The following is a 13,794-nucleotide window of genomic DNA, read 5'->3' as shown; positions in this document are numbered from 1 at the left end:
TCTATTTAAACGTTTTTGAAGAACCGTAAGTTTTTTTATTTAAAAAAAAACAGTTGTTTAATTTATTGACTATCTGATATAAAGATTATATTATCACAATTAAGGAAGGGTAATAAAATAAAATAAACGTACATATGTAACTATCACATTTGTGTTTAATGCGGTTGCATCAAATAAATCTATGGAATGAAAACAATATTGCAACAAGTACATCGATCGAGATTAGAAATGAAAAGCGACCGCGATATAAAAGAAAGGATTCAGAGAAATACTCATGGTTAATTTATTTATCGTTACTGTATAATATTTAATTGTATAAGAGTTTAGTAATAAAATAAAATTACATCTTATTTACAAGTAATCTCGCTCGACACTGACAAAGCTAAATGATTATAAATACATAATTCTAACATAAATTCTTCACGACAGTATTAACTAATTAACTAAATAAATTATAATTTGCTAATTCTGTACAATGATTCCTATGCTAGTTACCTTCAGTTTTCTTGACACCGATAAAGTTAAGCGATTGTGATTAGTCAGAGTTGTAAACGCAAACTTGCACGTTAAAAAGATGATCAAAATGTCCTTGACTCTTCAGGGTAAGGTTTTCAGCTGCCACTCCCATTCATGGCGTGATATATCTTTTAATAACAGTTTCTGTCTGCCTTTTCTCATAAAATGCCCATAATAACTATCATATTACGCATTTAAACATTCATCAACCAATCACATTAGATGAATTTATTTTGAAATAAAGCCAATTTTTTCAGTGTAGAAACCAAAGGCACGAATTAGTGCTACTTAAATATAATACATTTAAAGTCACATCTATGCATAAAAATTGCAACTAGTTTTTACTTGTAGAATACTTAAAACGATAATAAATTAGCATATTCATCGGGACGAATTGCGTTAGTTTAGACCAAGTTGGTGTTAATCGAGTTATAAAATAGGATAGAAACCCATTACACAAAATATATAACTTATTTACATACTGTGTATTATATTAAGGCTATAAGTTAAATAGTAAATTTAATAACATGAAAAGCAAAACTTTGTACATAATACACATCACATACTCGTAGAGCGATTGTTAGAAGCAAAATAATTCGCATCTGTGTGCAGTAAACCAAACCAGCGAAATTAAGACGTAATTTCATATGAATTTCCAGTAAAATTTAAGAGCGGTTTCGCAATACGTCCGATCCGAATCCTTCAAAATGTGGTTCAAGGAAAGGCTCAAGAAATCCATTGAGTAAACAACTATAATTACAAATAGTTATACTTCTTCAGACGTTTTTTTTATGTGACAGGAGGCAAACGGACGTAACGTAGTACCAAACCACTGCATGTCGATTTTAACGTATGAAATTTACTTTTTCTTTCTGCAATAGGCTTTTTGTTTTCTAATTGACAAAATAAGTCAAAAAATTTTGGGTACAATATTATATTATCATTAAACGAAACGAAACACGTTATAAGACGTAAATCTAGTCGTATTTTATTGAAAGTCCATTTATATTATACGCTAATTATAACAATCAATCAATTACTAGCCTTTATCCGCGCCTCTGTTAATTACTCTTGAGTTTTATACGTTATGTGTTCATTTAAAGATATATCTTTGAAGACAATAAGTTACGTTAAGGCGTATTCGTCCTATAAAATTACAAAACTGGTTATCTAGGATCTACATTATAGATGGCTTTGTTATAAATAAGCTAATTAAGCCAGAATTTGTAAATTACCGGCGAAACTATGTATACAACTGACCCGTCAAATTAAGGTAGGTGTATCTACAATATACCGATGGCATATCTACAAAGTAGATCGATGTAACCTTATATCTACTCCCGATCTTGTAAATATGCAAAGATAATATAACAAATTATATTATATTTATATTCGAGCAAGTCGATGAGTGGTGCTCGACTAAATACAGCCCATCTTCAGACCGTGTACAATTAAATGTGACGTCACATCCCAGCAAGATTTTGTCGTTATCTTTCGAACATCTACAAGTGTAACCCTTTCTGAGTAGTGATGTCCTACCCAATCTAAAGTGAGCGAGCAGTACAGAACGGGTGCTCCAATAATATTTAGTCTATCTTTAGACCATGAATTAAAAAAACAGTACAATTTTTGACATCATCTTTCGAACATTTACAATAGTGTCCTACCCAATGAGGGCTATCGTTTTTATACTTAACAGTTGGCACCCCTGGCGATTGACAGGACATTACTCTACAGTGGCGCCATCTTGATGAGTGCAAATACGATAGTCCTCCTACTACTTTCGCGCTCACCAGTTGGTGCCACTGTCTTCGCTACTAGCAAGTGACAGGACCTTACTCTACAGTGGCGCTAACTGGTGAGCGCTAAAACGATAGCCCTCATTCAAAGCAAGGTACAGAACGGGAGTATAACTTGACACTTACACATCATCGAACAGTCCTCTTGGCGGTATCGTCATCTTGTCCCTCGGGTCGTCGAACTCCGACCGGCTGGATTGCGTGCTTTTCCCGAATCTTTTGTCTATCTCATCCTCCAATGTCAGATCGGATCTGTTGTAAGGAACCTCAGCCCGTTGGTAGCCGGAGGCTTCCTGCACTCGGTCGGGGCTCGGGCTGACGTAATAGTCTGTGTCGACGTCATTTAGGAGCCCGGTGTGGGCTGCAACGTGACAGACATGCACAATAACTGATAGCATACGTGCGAAAGTTTAGTCACAGTGTTAGTTGGTGGGTGTGAAGAAGGGTTAGGTGAAAAGTGCTGTGTGATTTTGATGGATAAAGAAATGAAATAAAATACTGAATAAACATTTTTTCTTTCTTTCAAATTAAAAAATGGCGTATTGAGAAATAACAAAAGAACTCTTTTTGTATTTGATTTTAACCATGTATGTATACCCTTACGCACTTCATTCAAATATTCGTTATTCATATTGGCATGGGCATCTTTCTACTAAATAGACTTAACCCTTTAACTGGTATAGAGAAAAATACTTTTAATTGATTTTAAACCTTGTCATCATCTCAATAAAGTTCAAAATATGGTGGCAACAATTCAGCCACTAACGGTAAAGTGATTAATACTCCGGAAATCTTTTCTTAGACTTCTTACAGCCAAAAGGAGAAAATATTGGTAGCAACTATCAGTTGCAATACTTTTCAAAGTTCATTTACTGTTGGGTTCCAACACTAAAATTCATTCATTCTTTCATTCGTTCGGTCTTGTGACGTATGTATTTGAGCGCCATCGCGCCCAGTAGCGTTTCGTACTCCGGCCATTACACTTGTGATTGTGTGTATTATTTTAAACTGTGCAGACCTGGCAATAAACTTAATTAGTGAAACACGGCCTTTGTATAGAGAACAATAGTGTCTAGACAAACCTAAAAAGGATTTAGGACGCTATTTGGATCAAATATGTAATTGCTCAATAATGAATAATAAATAAATAAATAATCAACAACATCTACAAACATTTTATCTCCGCTGCCCTACATTTACTTTATTGTGCAAAAATATTAATGAATAGGGACAAATCACCATGGCCAGTCCAACTTCACGATTACTGGCCGAAGATGAATGTATAGTCAAGAAACACAAACTTCCATCACCGATTTAGCATTCACTTTCAAATATAAGTAATATGCAGTCGTGTTACCTCCACTATCGTCGCGGGCGGCGCGGTAGTTGGAGAATCTGTTGTTGTAGTCGCGACGACGCGTCAGCGATTCCTCGGCCCGTTGGCGCTTGCGCTTTTCTGTAAAAATTTATTTGAATGTTGCAGCAATAAATAAATAATGGGATACCTAATTGAGTGAATAAAGTGTACCTAATATTTTATTTAGGTAATCTCCGAGTTAGATACCTGGTTGAGATTTGGTTTTAGTCGGCTCCATGACTTCTATTTCACAATATCAAACACTTAAATAACTCGCGCTGTGTTTGTGTATTTTTCTTAAACATATTTCTGTCCTTTTCCTTTTAAAGTTTGTTCTTTCTAGTGTCTGTGCTGCACTTTTACTTTTTGAGCACCCTCCATGTTGGCCATGAACTCTCCTATGAAACGCTCCATGTGGCTCATGATCTCTCTTGATTCACCCTCCATGTGTCCCATGATCTCTTCCAAGGCCCATGAACTCTTCCAAAACACTATACATGTGTTCCATGATCTATTCTAAGACACTCTTCATGTGCGCCATGTTGCTTGACAGTCTTCTATTTTAAAGCGCTATTTAATCTCAGCTTTTCGCAATCAAGTCCCAAACACTAAAAACAAAGCACCACCATCTCCACCCACCTCGCTTGACGATCTCGCGGCCCTCGTCCACCAGGTCGGTGGTGAGGTCGTCGTCGCCCACGAACTGCTGGAAGCCGCACGCCGTCAGCAGGCGGCTGCCCAGCGACAGGTGCGTGGCCAGGCACAGCAGCACCACCAGCATCGGGAAGTAGATGTTGAAGCCGCCCGCGATGATGCTCAGCACTCCATGTGGCCCATGATCTTTCCCAAATGACTCCATGTGATCCATAATATCTTCTAAATGACTCCATGTGGCCCATAATCTCTTTTAAAAGACTCCATGTGGCCCATAATCTCTCTTAAAAGACTCCATGTGGCCTACGATCTCTCTTAAAAGACCCCATGTGGCCCACAATTTCTCCTAAAAGCCTTTCCATGTGGCCCACGATCTCTCTTAAAAGACTCCCCATGTGGCCCACAATCTCTCTTAAGACTCCCCATGTGGCCCACAATCTCTCTTAAAAGACTCCCCATGTGGCCCACAATCTCTCCTAAAAGACTCGAATGTGGCCCGTGATCTCTCCTAAAAGACCCTCCATGTAGCTTATGATCTCCCCAAAAGACCATTATTTCCACCACTGTTGCTTGACAGTGTTCTATTTTGAAACGCTGCCGAACTTTTCGCAATAAGTCACAAACACACTCTTATCTCTGAAAAACAAAGCCCCATCAGCTCCACCCACCTCGCTTGACGATCTCGCGGCCCTCGTCCACCAGGTCGGTGGTGAGGTCGTCGTCGCCCACGAACTGCTGGAAGCCGCACGCCGTCAGCAGGCGGCTGCCCAGCGACAGGTGCGTGGCCAGGCACAGCAGCACCACCAGCATCGGGAAGTAGATGTTGAAGCCGCCCGCGATGATGCCCACGACTCCATGTGGCCCATGATCTTTCCCAAATGACTCCAAGTGGCCTATAATCTCTCCTAAATACTCCATGTGGCTCATGATCTCTCTTAAAGCACGCTCCATGTGGCCTAAGATCTCTCTCAAGACACTCCATGTGGCCAATGGATATCTCTTAAGACACTCTTGATGTGGCCTGATCTCTTTCAAAACATCTTTCATGTGGAACCTGATCTCTTAAGACACCCTCCATGTAGGCCATGATTTCTCCTAAAAGACCCTCCATGTGACCCATAATCTCTCCTAAGACACTCCAGGCGGTTCAGGATCTCTCTCTAAACACCCTCCATTCGAGACCATAAGCACGTCTAAAAGACTGGTCCAGGATCTCTTTCAAAAGACCCTCCATGTGGCCATTGATCTCTCTCAAAGACTATCCTTTCCAGCAACCTTCCTTGACAGTGTCTATTAGACACTTTCTAACCCAGCCCAACTTCGCAATCATGTCACAAACACACTCTGAAAAACAAAACACCATCAGCTCCACCCACCTCGCTTGACGATCTCGCGGCCCTCGTCCACCAGGTCGGTGGTGAGGTCGTCGTCGCCCACGAACTGCTGGAAGCCGCACGCCGTCAGCAGGCGGCTGCCCAGCGACAGGTGCGTGGCCAGGCACAGCAGCACCACCAGCATCGGGAAGTAGATGTTGAAGCCGCCCGCGATGATGCCGAGTACTTCCATGTGGCCCATAATCTTTCCCAAATGACTCCATATGGCCTATAATCTCTCCTAAATACTCGCATGTGGCTCATGATCTCTCTTAAAGCACCCTCCATATGGCCTAAGATCTCGCTCAAGACACTCCATGTGGCCAATGGATATCTCCTAAGACACTCTTCATGTAGCCCTATCTCTGTCAAGACACCCTTCATGTCGAACCTGATCTCTTAAGACACCCTCCATGTAGGTCACGAACTCTCCTAAAAGATCCTCCATGCGACCCATAATCCCTCCTAAGACACACCAGGCGGTTCAGGATCTCTCTCTAAACACCCTCCATTCGGGTCCATGAGCTCGCCTAAAAGACTATGTGGTCCAGGATCTCTCTCAAAAGACCCTTCGTATGGCCCTTGATCCCTCCAAAACACTATCATTTCCAAGAACATCGCTTGACAGTCTTCGATTTTGAAACGCTGCACAACTTTTCGTAATCAAGTCACAAACACACTGAAGAACAAAGCACCATCTCCACCCACCTCGCTTGACGATCTCGCGGCCCTCGTCCACCAGGTCGGTGGTGAGGTCGTCGTCGCCCACGAACTGCTGGAAGCCGCACGCCGTCAGCAGGCGGCTGCCCAGCGACAGGTGCGTGGCCAGGCACAGCAGCACCACCAGCATCGGGAAGTAGATGTTGAAGCCGCCCGCGATGATGCCCAGGACTCCATGTGGCCCATAATCTTTCCCAAATGACTCCATGTGGCCTATAATCTCTCCTAAAATACTCCATGTGGCTCATGATCACTCTTAAGACACCATGTGGCTAATGATCTCTCCTAAGACACCCCCCATGTGGCTAATGATCTCTCCTACGACACCCCCATGTGGCCTAGTTCACTCAAGACACTCCATGTGGCCAATGGATATCTCCTTTAAGACACTCTTCATGTGGCCCGATCTCTCTCAAGACACCCTTCATGTGGAACCTGATCTCTTAAGACACCCTCCATGTAGGTCATGATCTCTCCTAATAGATCCTCCATGTGACCCATAATCTCTCCTAAGACACTCCAGGCGGTTCAGGATCTCCCTCTAAACACCCTCCATTCAAGACCATAAGCACGTCTAAAAGACTGGTCCAGGATCTCTTTCAAAAGACCCTCCATGTAGCTTATGATCTCTCCCAAAAGACCATTATTTCCTCCCACGTTGCTTGACAGTCATCTATTTTGAAACGCTGCCGAAATTTTCGTAATCAAGTCCCAAACACTCTAAAAAACAAAGCACCATCATCACCCACCTCGCTTGACGATCTCGCGGCCCTCGTCCACCAGGTCGGTGGTGAGGTCGTCGTCGCCCACGAACTGCTGGAAGCCGCACGCCGTCAGCAGGCGGCTGCCCAGCGACAGGTGCGTGGCCAGGCACAGCAGCACCACCAGCATCGGGAAGTAGATGTTGAAGCCGCCGGCAATGATGCCCAGGACTCCATATGTCTCATCATCTCTTCCAAATGACTCCATGTGGCTCATAATCGCTCTTAAGACACCATGTGGCTAATGATCTCTCCTAAGACACCCTCGACGTGGCTAATGATCTATCCTAAGACACCCCCCATGTGGCCAATGATCTCTCTTAAGATACTCTCGATGTAGCCAATGATCTCTCCTAAGACACCCTCCATATGGCCCAAGATCTCTTCTAAGGGACCCCACCATGTGACCCATAATCTGTCTTAAAATAATCTTCATGTGGCACATAATCTCTCTTAACATAGTATCCATAATCTCTCCTTAAAAGATCCTCCATTTGGCCCGCGTTCTTTCCTAAAAGACTCTTCATGTAGCCCATGATCTTTCTCAAATGTCCGTCGATGTAGCTTATGATTCCACCCAAAAGACTATCATTTCCACCAACCTCGCTTGACAGTGTTCTATTTTGAAGCGCTATGTAATCCCAGCTTTTCGCAATAAAGTCACAAACACACTGAAAAACAAAGCACCATCAGCCGCACCCACCTCGCTTGACGATCTCGCGGCCCTCGTCCACCAGGTCGGTGGTGAGGTCGTCGTCGCCCACGAACTGCTGGAAGCCGCACGCCGTCAGCAGGCGGCTGCCCAGCGACAGGTGCGTGGCCAGGCACAGCAGCACCACCAGCATCGGGAAGTAGATGTTGAAGCCGCCGGCGATGATGCCCAGTACCTCCATGTGGCCCATAATCTTTCCCAAATGACTCCATATGGCCTATAATCTCTCCTAAATACTCGCATGTGGCTCGTGATCTCTCTTGAAGCACCCTCCATGTGGCCTAAGATCTCTCTCAAGACACTCCATATGGCCAATGGATATCTCCTCAGACACTCTTCATGTGGCCCTATCTCTCTCAAGACACCCATCATGTGGAACCTGATCTCTTAAGACACCCTCCATGTAGGCCATGATTTCTCCCTAAAAAATCCTCCATGTAACCCATAATCTGCCTTCAGACACTCCAGGCGGTTCAGGATCTCTCTCTAAACAGCCTCCATTTGGGACCATGAGCTCGCCTAAAAGACTGTGGTCCAGGATCTCTCAAAAGACCCTCCATGTAGCTTATGATCTCCCCCAAAAGACCATTATTTCCTCCCACGTTGCTTGACAGTCATCTATTTTGAAACGCTGCACAACTTTTCGTAATCAAATCTCAAACACTCTAAAAAACAAAGCACCATCTCCACCCACCTCGCTTGACGATCTCGCGGCCCTCGTCCACCAGGTCGGTGGTGAGGTCGTCGTCGCCCACGAACTGCTGGAAGCCGCACGCCGTCAGCAGGCGGCTGCCCAGCGACAGGTGCGTGGCCAGGCACAGCAGCACCACCAGCATCGGGAAGTAGATGTTGAAGCCGCCGGCGATGATGCCCAGTACCTCCATGTGGCCCATAATCTTTCCCAAATGACTCCATATGGCCTATAATCTCTCCTAAATACTCGCATGTGGCTCGTGATCTCTCTTGAAGCACCCTCCATGTGGCCTAAGATCTCTCTCAAGACACTCCATATGGCCAATGGATATCTCCTCAGACACTCTTCATGTGGCCCTATCTCTCTCAAGACACCCATCATGTGGAACCTGATCTCTTAAGACACCCTCCATGTAGGCCATGATTTCTCCCTAAAAAATCCTCCATGTAACCCATAATCTGCCTTCAGACACTCCAGGCGGTTCAGGATCTCTCTCTAAACAGCCTCCATTTGGGACCATGAGCTCGCCTAAAAGACTGTGGTCCAGGATCTCTCAAAAGACCCTCCATGTAGCTTATGATCTCCCCCAAAAGACCATTATTTCCTCCCACGTTGCTTGACAGTCATCTATTTTGAAACGCTGCACAACTTTTCGTAATCAAATCTCAAACACTCTAAAAAACAAAGCACCATCTCCACCCACCTCGCTTGACGATCTCGCGGCCCTCGTCCACCAGGTCGGTGGTGAGGTCGTCGTCGCCCACGAACTGCTGGAAGCCGCACGCCGTCAGCAGGCGGCTGCCCAGCGACAGGTGCGTGGCCAGGCACAGCAGCACCACCAGCATCGGGAAGTAGATGTTGAAGCCGCCGGCGATGATGCCCAGTACCTCCATGTGGCCCATAATCTTTCCCAAATGACTCCATATGGCCTATAATCTCTCCTAAATACTCGCATGTGGCTCGTGATCTCTCTTGAAGCACCCTCCATGTGGCCTAAGATCTCTCTCAAGACACTCCATATGGCCAATGGATATCTCCTCAGACACTCTTCATGTGGCCCTATCTCTCTCAAGACACCCATCATGTGGAACCTGATCTCTTAAGACACCCTCCATGTAGGCCATGATTTCTCCCTAAAAAATCCTCCATGTAACCCATAATCTGCCTTCAGACACTCCAGGCGGTTCAGGATCTCTCTCTAAACAGCCTCCATTTGGGACCATGAGCTCGCCTAAAAGACTGTGGTCCAGGATCTCTCAAAAGACCCTCCATGTAGCTTATGATCTCCCCCAAAAGACCATTATTTCCTCCCACGTTGCTTGACAGTCATCTATTTTGAAACGCTGCACAACTTTTCGTAATCAAATCTCAAACACTCTAAAAAACAAAGCACCATCTCCACCCACCTCGCTTGACGATCTCGCGGCCCTCGTCCACCAGGTCGGTGGTGAGGTCGTCGTCGCCCACGAACTGCTGGAAGCCGCACGCCGTCAGCAGGCGGCTGCCCAGCGACAGGTGCGTGGCCAGGCACAGCAGCACCACCAGCATCGGGAAGTAGATGTTGAAGCCGCCGGCGATGATGCCCAGTACCTCCATGTGGCCCATAATCTTTCCCAAATGACTCCATATGGCCTATAATCTCTCCTAAATACTCGCATGTGGCTCGTGATCTCTCTTGAAGCACCCTCCATGTGGCCTAAGATCTCTCTCAAGACACTCCATATGGCCAATGGATATCTCCTCAGACACTCTTCATGTGGCCCTATCTCTCTCAAGACACCCATCATGTGGAACCTGATCTCTTAAGACACCCTCCATGGCTATGATCTCTCCTAAAAAATCCTCCATCACATGTGACCAATAATCTCTCCTAAGACACTCCAGGCGGTTCAGGATCTCTCTCTAAACACCCTCCATTCGGGACCATGAGCTCGCCTAAGAGACTATGTGGTTCAGGATCTCTCTCAAAAGACCCTCCATGTGGCTCCTGATCTCTCTCAAAGACTATCCTTTCCAGCAGCCTTCCTTGACAGTGTCTATTAGACACTTTCTAACCCTGCCCAACTTCGCAATCATGTCACAAAAACACTCTGAAAAACAAAGCACCATCTCCACCCACCTCGCTTGACGATCTCGCGGCCCTCGTCCACCAGGTCGGTGGTGAGGTCGTCGTCGCCCACGAACTGCTGGAAGCCGCACGCCGTCAGCAGGCGGCTGCCCAGCGACAGGTGCGTGGCCAGGCACAGCAGCACCACCAGCATCGGGAAGTAGATGTTGAAGCCGCCCGCGATGATGCCCAGGACTCCATGTGGCCCATGATCTTTCCCAAATGACTCCATGTGGTCTATAATCCCTCCTAAAATACTCCAAGTGGATCATGATCTCTCTCAAGACACTCCCATATAGTAAGTACATGATCTTTCCCAAAGCAATCTTCATGTGGCTCATAATCGCACTTAAGACACCATGTGGCTAATGATCTCTCCTAAGACACCCCCCATGTGGCTCATGATCTCTCTTAAAGCACCCTCCATGTGGCTTAAGATCTCGCTCAAGACACTCCATGTGGCCAATGGATATCTCCTAAGACACTCTTGATGTGGCCTGATCTCTTTCAAAACATCTTTCAAGTGGAACCTGATCTCTAAGACACCCCCATGTAGGCCATGATCTCTCCTAATAGATCCTCCATGCGACTCATAATCCCTCCTAAGACACTCCAGGCGGTTCAGGATCTCTCTCTAAACACCCTCCATTCGGGACCATAAGCACGTCTAAAAGACTGGTCCAGGATCTCTTTCAAAAGACCCTCCATGTAGCTTATGATCTCTCCCAAAAGACCATTATTTCCTCCCACGTTGCTTGACAGTCATCTATTTTGAAACGCTGCCGAACTTTTCGTAATCAAGTCAAAAAAACACTCTGAAAAACAAAACACCATCAGCTCCACCCACCTCGCTTGACGATCTCGCGGCCCTCGTCCACCAGGTCGGTGGTGAGGTCGTCGTCGCCCACGAACTGCTGGAAGCCGCACGCCGTCAGCAGGCGGCTGCCCAGCGACAGGTGCGTGGCCAGGCACAGCAGCACCACCAGCATCGGGAAGTAGATGTTGAAGCCGCCCGCGATGATGCCCACGACTCCATGTGGCCCATAATATCTCCCAAGACACCTGGAGGGTGCTCCATGTGGTTCATGATCTTTCCAAGACAGTCTTCATGTAGCCCATGATATCTCTTAAAGCACCCTTCATGTCACCCATAATCTCTCCTAAAAGACTCCATGTGATGGCTCCATATGTGATCCAAGATCTCTTCTAAAGGACTCTCCATGTGGCCTATAATCCCTCTTAAAACAATCTCCATGTGGCACATAATGTCTCTTAAGACACCCTCCATGTGACCAATGATTTCTCCTAAAAGATCCTCCATGTGACCCATAATCTCTCCTAAGACACTCCAGGCGGTTCAGGATCTCTCTAAACGCCCTCTATTCGGGACCATGAGCTCGCCTAAAAGACCCTCCATGTGGCCCCTGATCTCTCTCAAAGACTATCCTTACCAGCAGCCTTCCTTGACAGTGTCTATTAGAAACTTTTTAACGCTGCCAAACTTTTCGTAATCAAGTCACAAAAACACTCTGAAAAACAAAGCACCACCATCTCCACCCACCTCGCTTGACGATCTCGCGGCCCTCGTCCACCAGGTCGGTGGTGAGGTCGTCGTCGCCCACGAACTGCTGGAAGCCGCACGCCGTCAGCAGGCGGCTGCCCAGCGACAGGTGCGTGGCCAGGCACAGCAGCACCACCAGCATCGGGAAGTAGATGTTGAAGCCGCCCGCGATGATGCCCAGGACTCCATGTGGCCCATGATCTTTCTCAAATGACTCCATGTGGCTCATGATCTCTCAAGACACCCCCATGTAGGCCATGATCTCTCCTAATAGATCCTCCATGCGACTCATAATCCCTCCTACCGACACTCCAGGCGGTTTAGGATCTCTCTATAAACGGCTTATGATCTCTCTTAAATCACCCTCCATGTGGCCTAAGATCACTCAAGACACTCCATGTGGCCAATGGATATCTCCTATAAGACACTTCATGTGGCCCGATCTCTCTCAAGACACTCTTCATGTGGAACCTGATCTCTTAAGACACCCTCCATGTAGGCCATGATCTCTCCTAAAAAATCCTCCATCACATGTGACCAATAATCTCTCCTAAGACACTCCAGGCGGTTCAGGATCTCTCTCTAAACACCCTCCATTCGAGACCATAAGCACGTCTAAAAGACTGGTCCAGGATCTCTTTCAAAAGACCCTCCATGTGGCTCCTGATCTCTCTCAAAGACTATCCTTTCCAGCAGCCTTCCTTGACAGTGTCTATTAGACACTTTCTAACCCTGCCCAACTTCGCAATCATGTCACAACAACACTCTGAAAAACAAAGCACCATCAGCCGCACCCACCTCGCTTGACGATCTCGCGGCCCTCGTCCACCAGGTCGGTGGTGAGGTCGTCGTCGCCCACGAACTGCTGGAAGCCGCACGCCGTCAGCAGGCGGCTGCCCAGCGACAGGTGCGTGGCCAGGCACAGCAGCACCACCAGCATCGGGAAGTAGATGTTGAAGCCGCCCGCGATGATGCCCAGTACCTCCATGTGGCCCATAATATCTCCCAAGACACCTGGAGGGTGCTCCATGTGGTTCATGATCTTTCCAAGACAGTCTTCATGTAGCCCATGATATCTCTTAAAGCACCCTCCACGTGACCCATAATCTCTCCTGAAAGACTCCATGTGATGGCTCCATATGAGATCCAAGATCTCTTCTAAGGGACTCTCCATGTGGCCTATAATCTCTCTTAAAACAATCTCCATGTGGCACATAATGTCTCTTAAGACACCCTCCATTTAAGTCATGATTTCTCCTAATAGATCCTCCATGTGACCCATAATCTCTCCTAAGACACTCCAGGCGGTTCAGGATCTCTCTCTAAACACCCTCCATTCGGGTCCATGAGCTCGCCTAAAAGACTATGTGGTCCAGGATCTCTCTCAAAAGACCCTTCGTATGGCCCTTGATCCCTCCAAAACACTATCATTTCCAAGAACATCGCTTGACAGTCTTCGATTTTGAAACGCTGCAAAACTTTTCGTAATCAAGTCACTAACACACTTAACTCTGAAAAACAAAGCACCATCTCCACCCAC

At 46.2% G+C, this 13,794-nt stretch overlaps 1 protein-coding gene across 3 annotated transcripts; it reads right to left on the bottom strand.

Moving 5' to 3' along the window:
- Positions 1-137: 137 nt before the first annotated feature.
- Positions 138-4,629, bottom strand: LOC114352506 (LMBR1 domain-containing protein 2 homolog). Of its 3 annotated transcripts, XM_028304130.1 has the most exons (4): positions 4,312-4,546; positions 3,673-3,771; positions 2,399-2,676; positions 138-2,186 (listed from the first exon to the last, which is right to left on the bottom strand). In XM_028304130.1, the coding sequence occupies exons 1-3, from the start codon at positions 4,538-4,540 to the stop codon at positions 2,438-2,440; spliced, it is 567 nt and encodes a 188-aa protein (XP_028159931.1). In that variant the 5' UTR covers positions 4,541-4,546; the 3' UTR covers positions 138-2,186; positions 2,399-2,437. The 3 variants fall into 3 exon arrangements, with proteins under 3 accessions (XP_028159931.1, XP_028159930.1, XP_028159932.1); XM_028304129.1 differs by having other exon boundaries at positions 138-2,676; XM_028304131.1 differs by having other exon boundaries at positions 294-2,643; positions 4,312-4,629.
- Positions 4,630-13,794: the final 9,165 nt, after the last annotated feature.

The sequence above is a fragment of the Ostrinia furnacalis genome, unplaced genomic scaffold, assembly GCF_004193835.3.
Source record: "Ostrinia furnacalis isolate ACB-3 unplaced genomic scaffold, ASM419383v2 OfSCF1381, whole genome shotgun sequence".
Classification (NCBI taxonomy): Eukaryota; Metazoa; Arthropoda; class Insecta; order Lepidoptera; family Crambidae; genus Ostrinia; species Ostrinia furnacalis.
The sequence above is the reverse complement of the archived record's forward strand: the minus strand, read 5'-3'. Positions and strand labels throughout refer to the sequence as shown.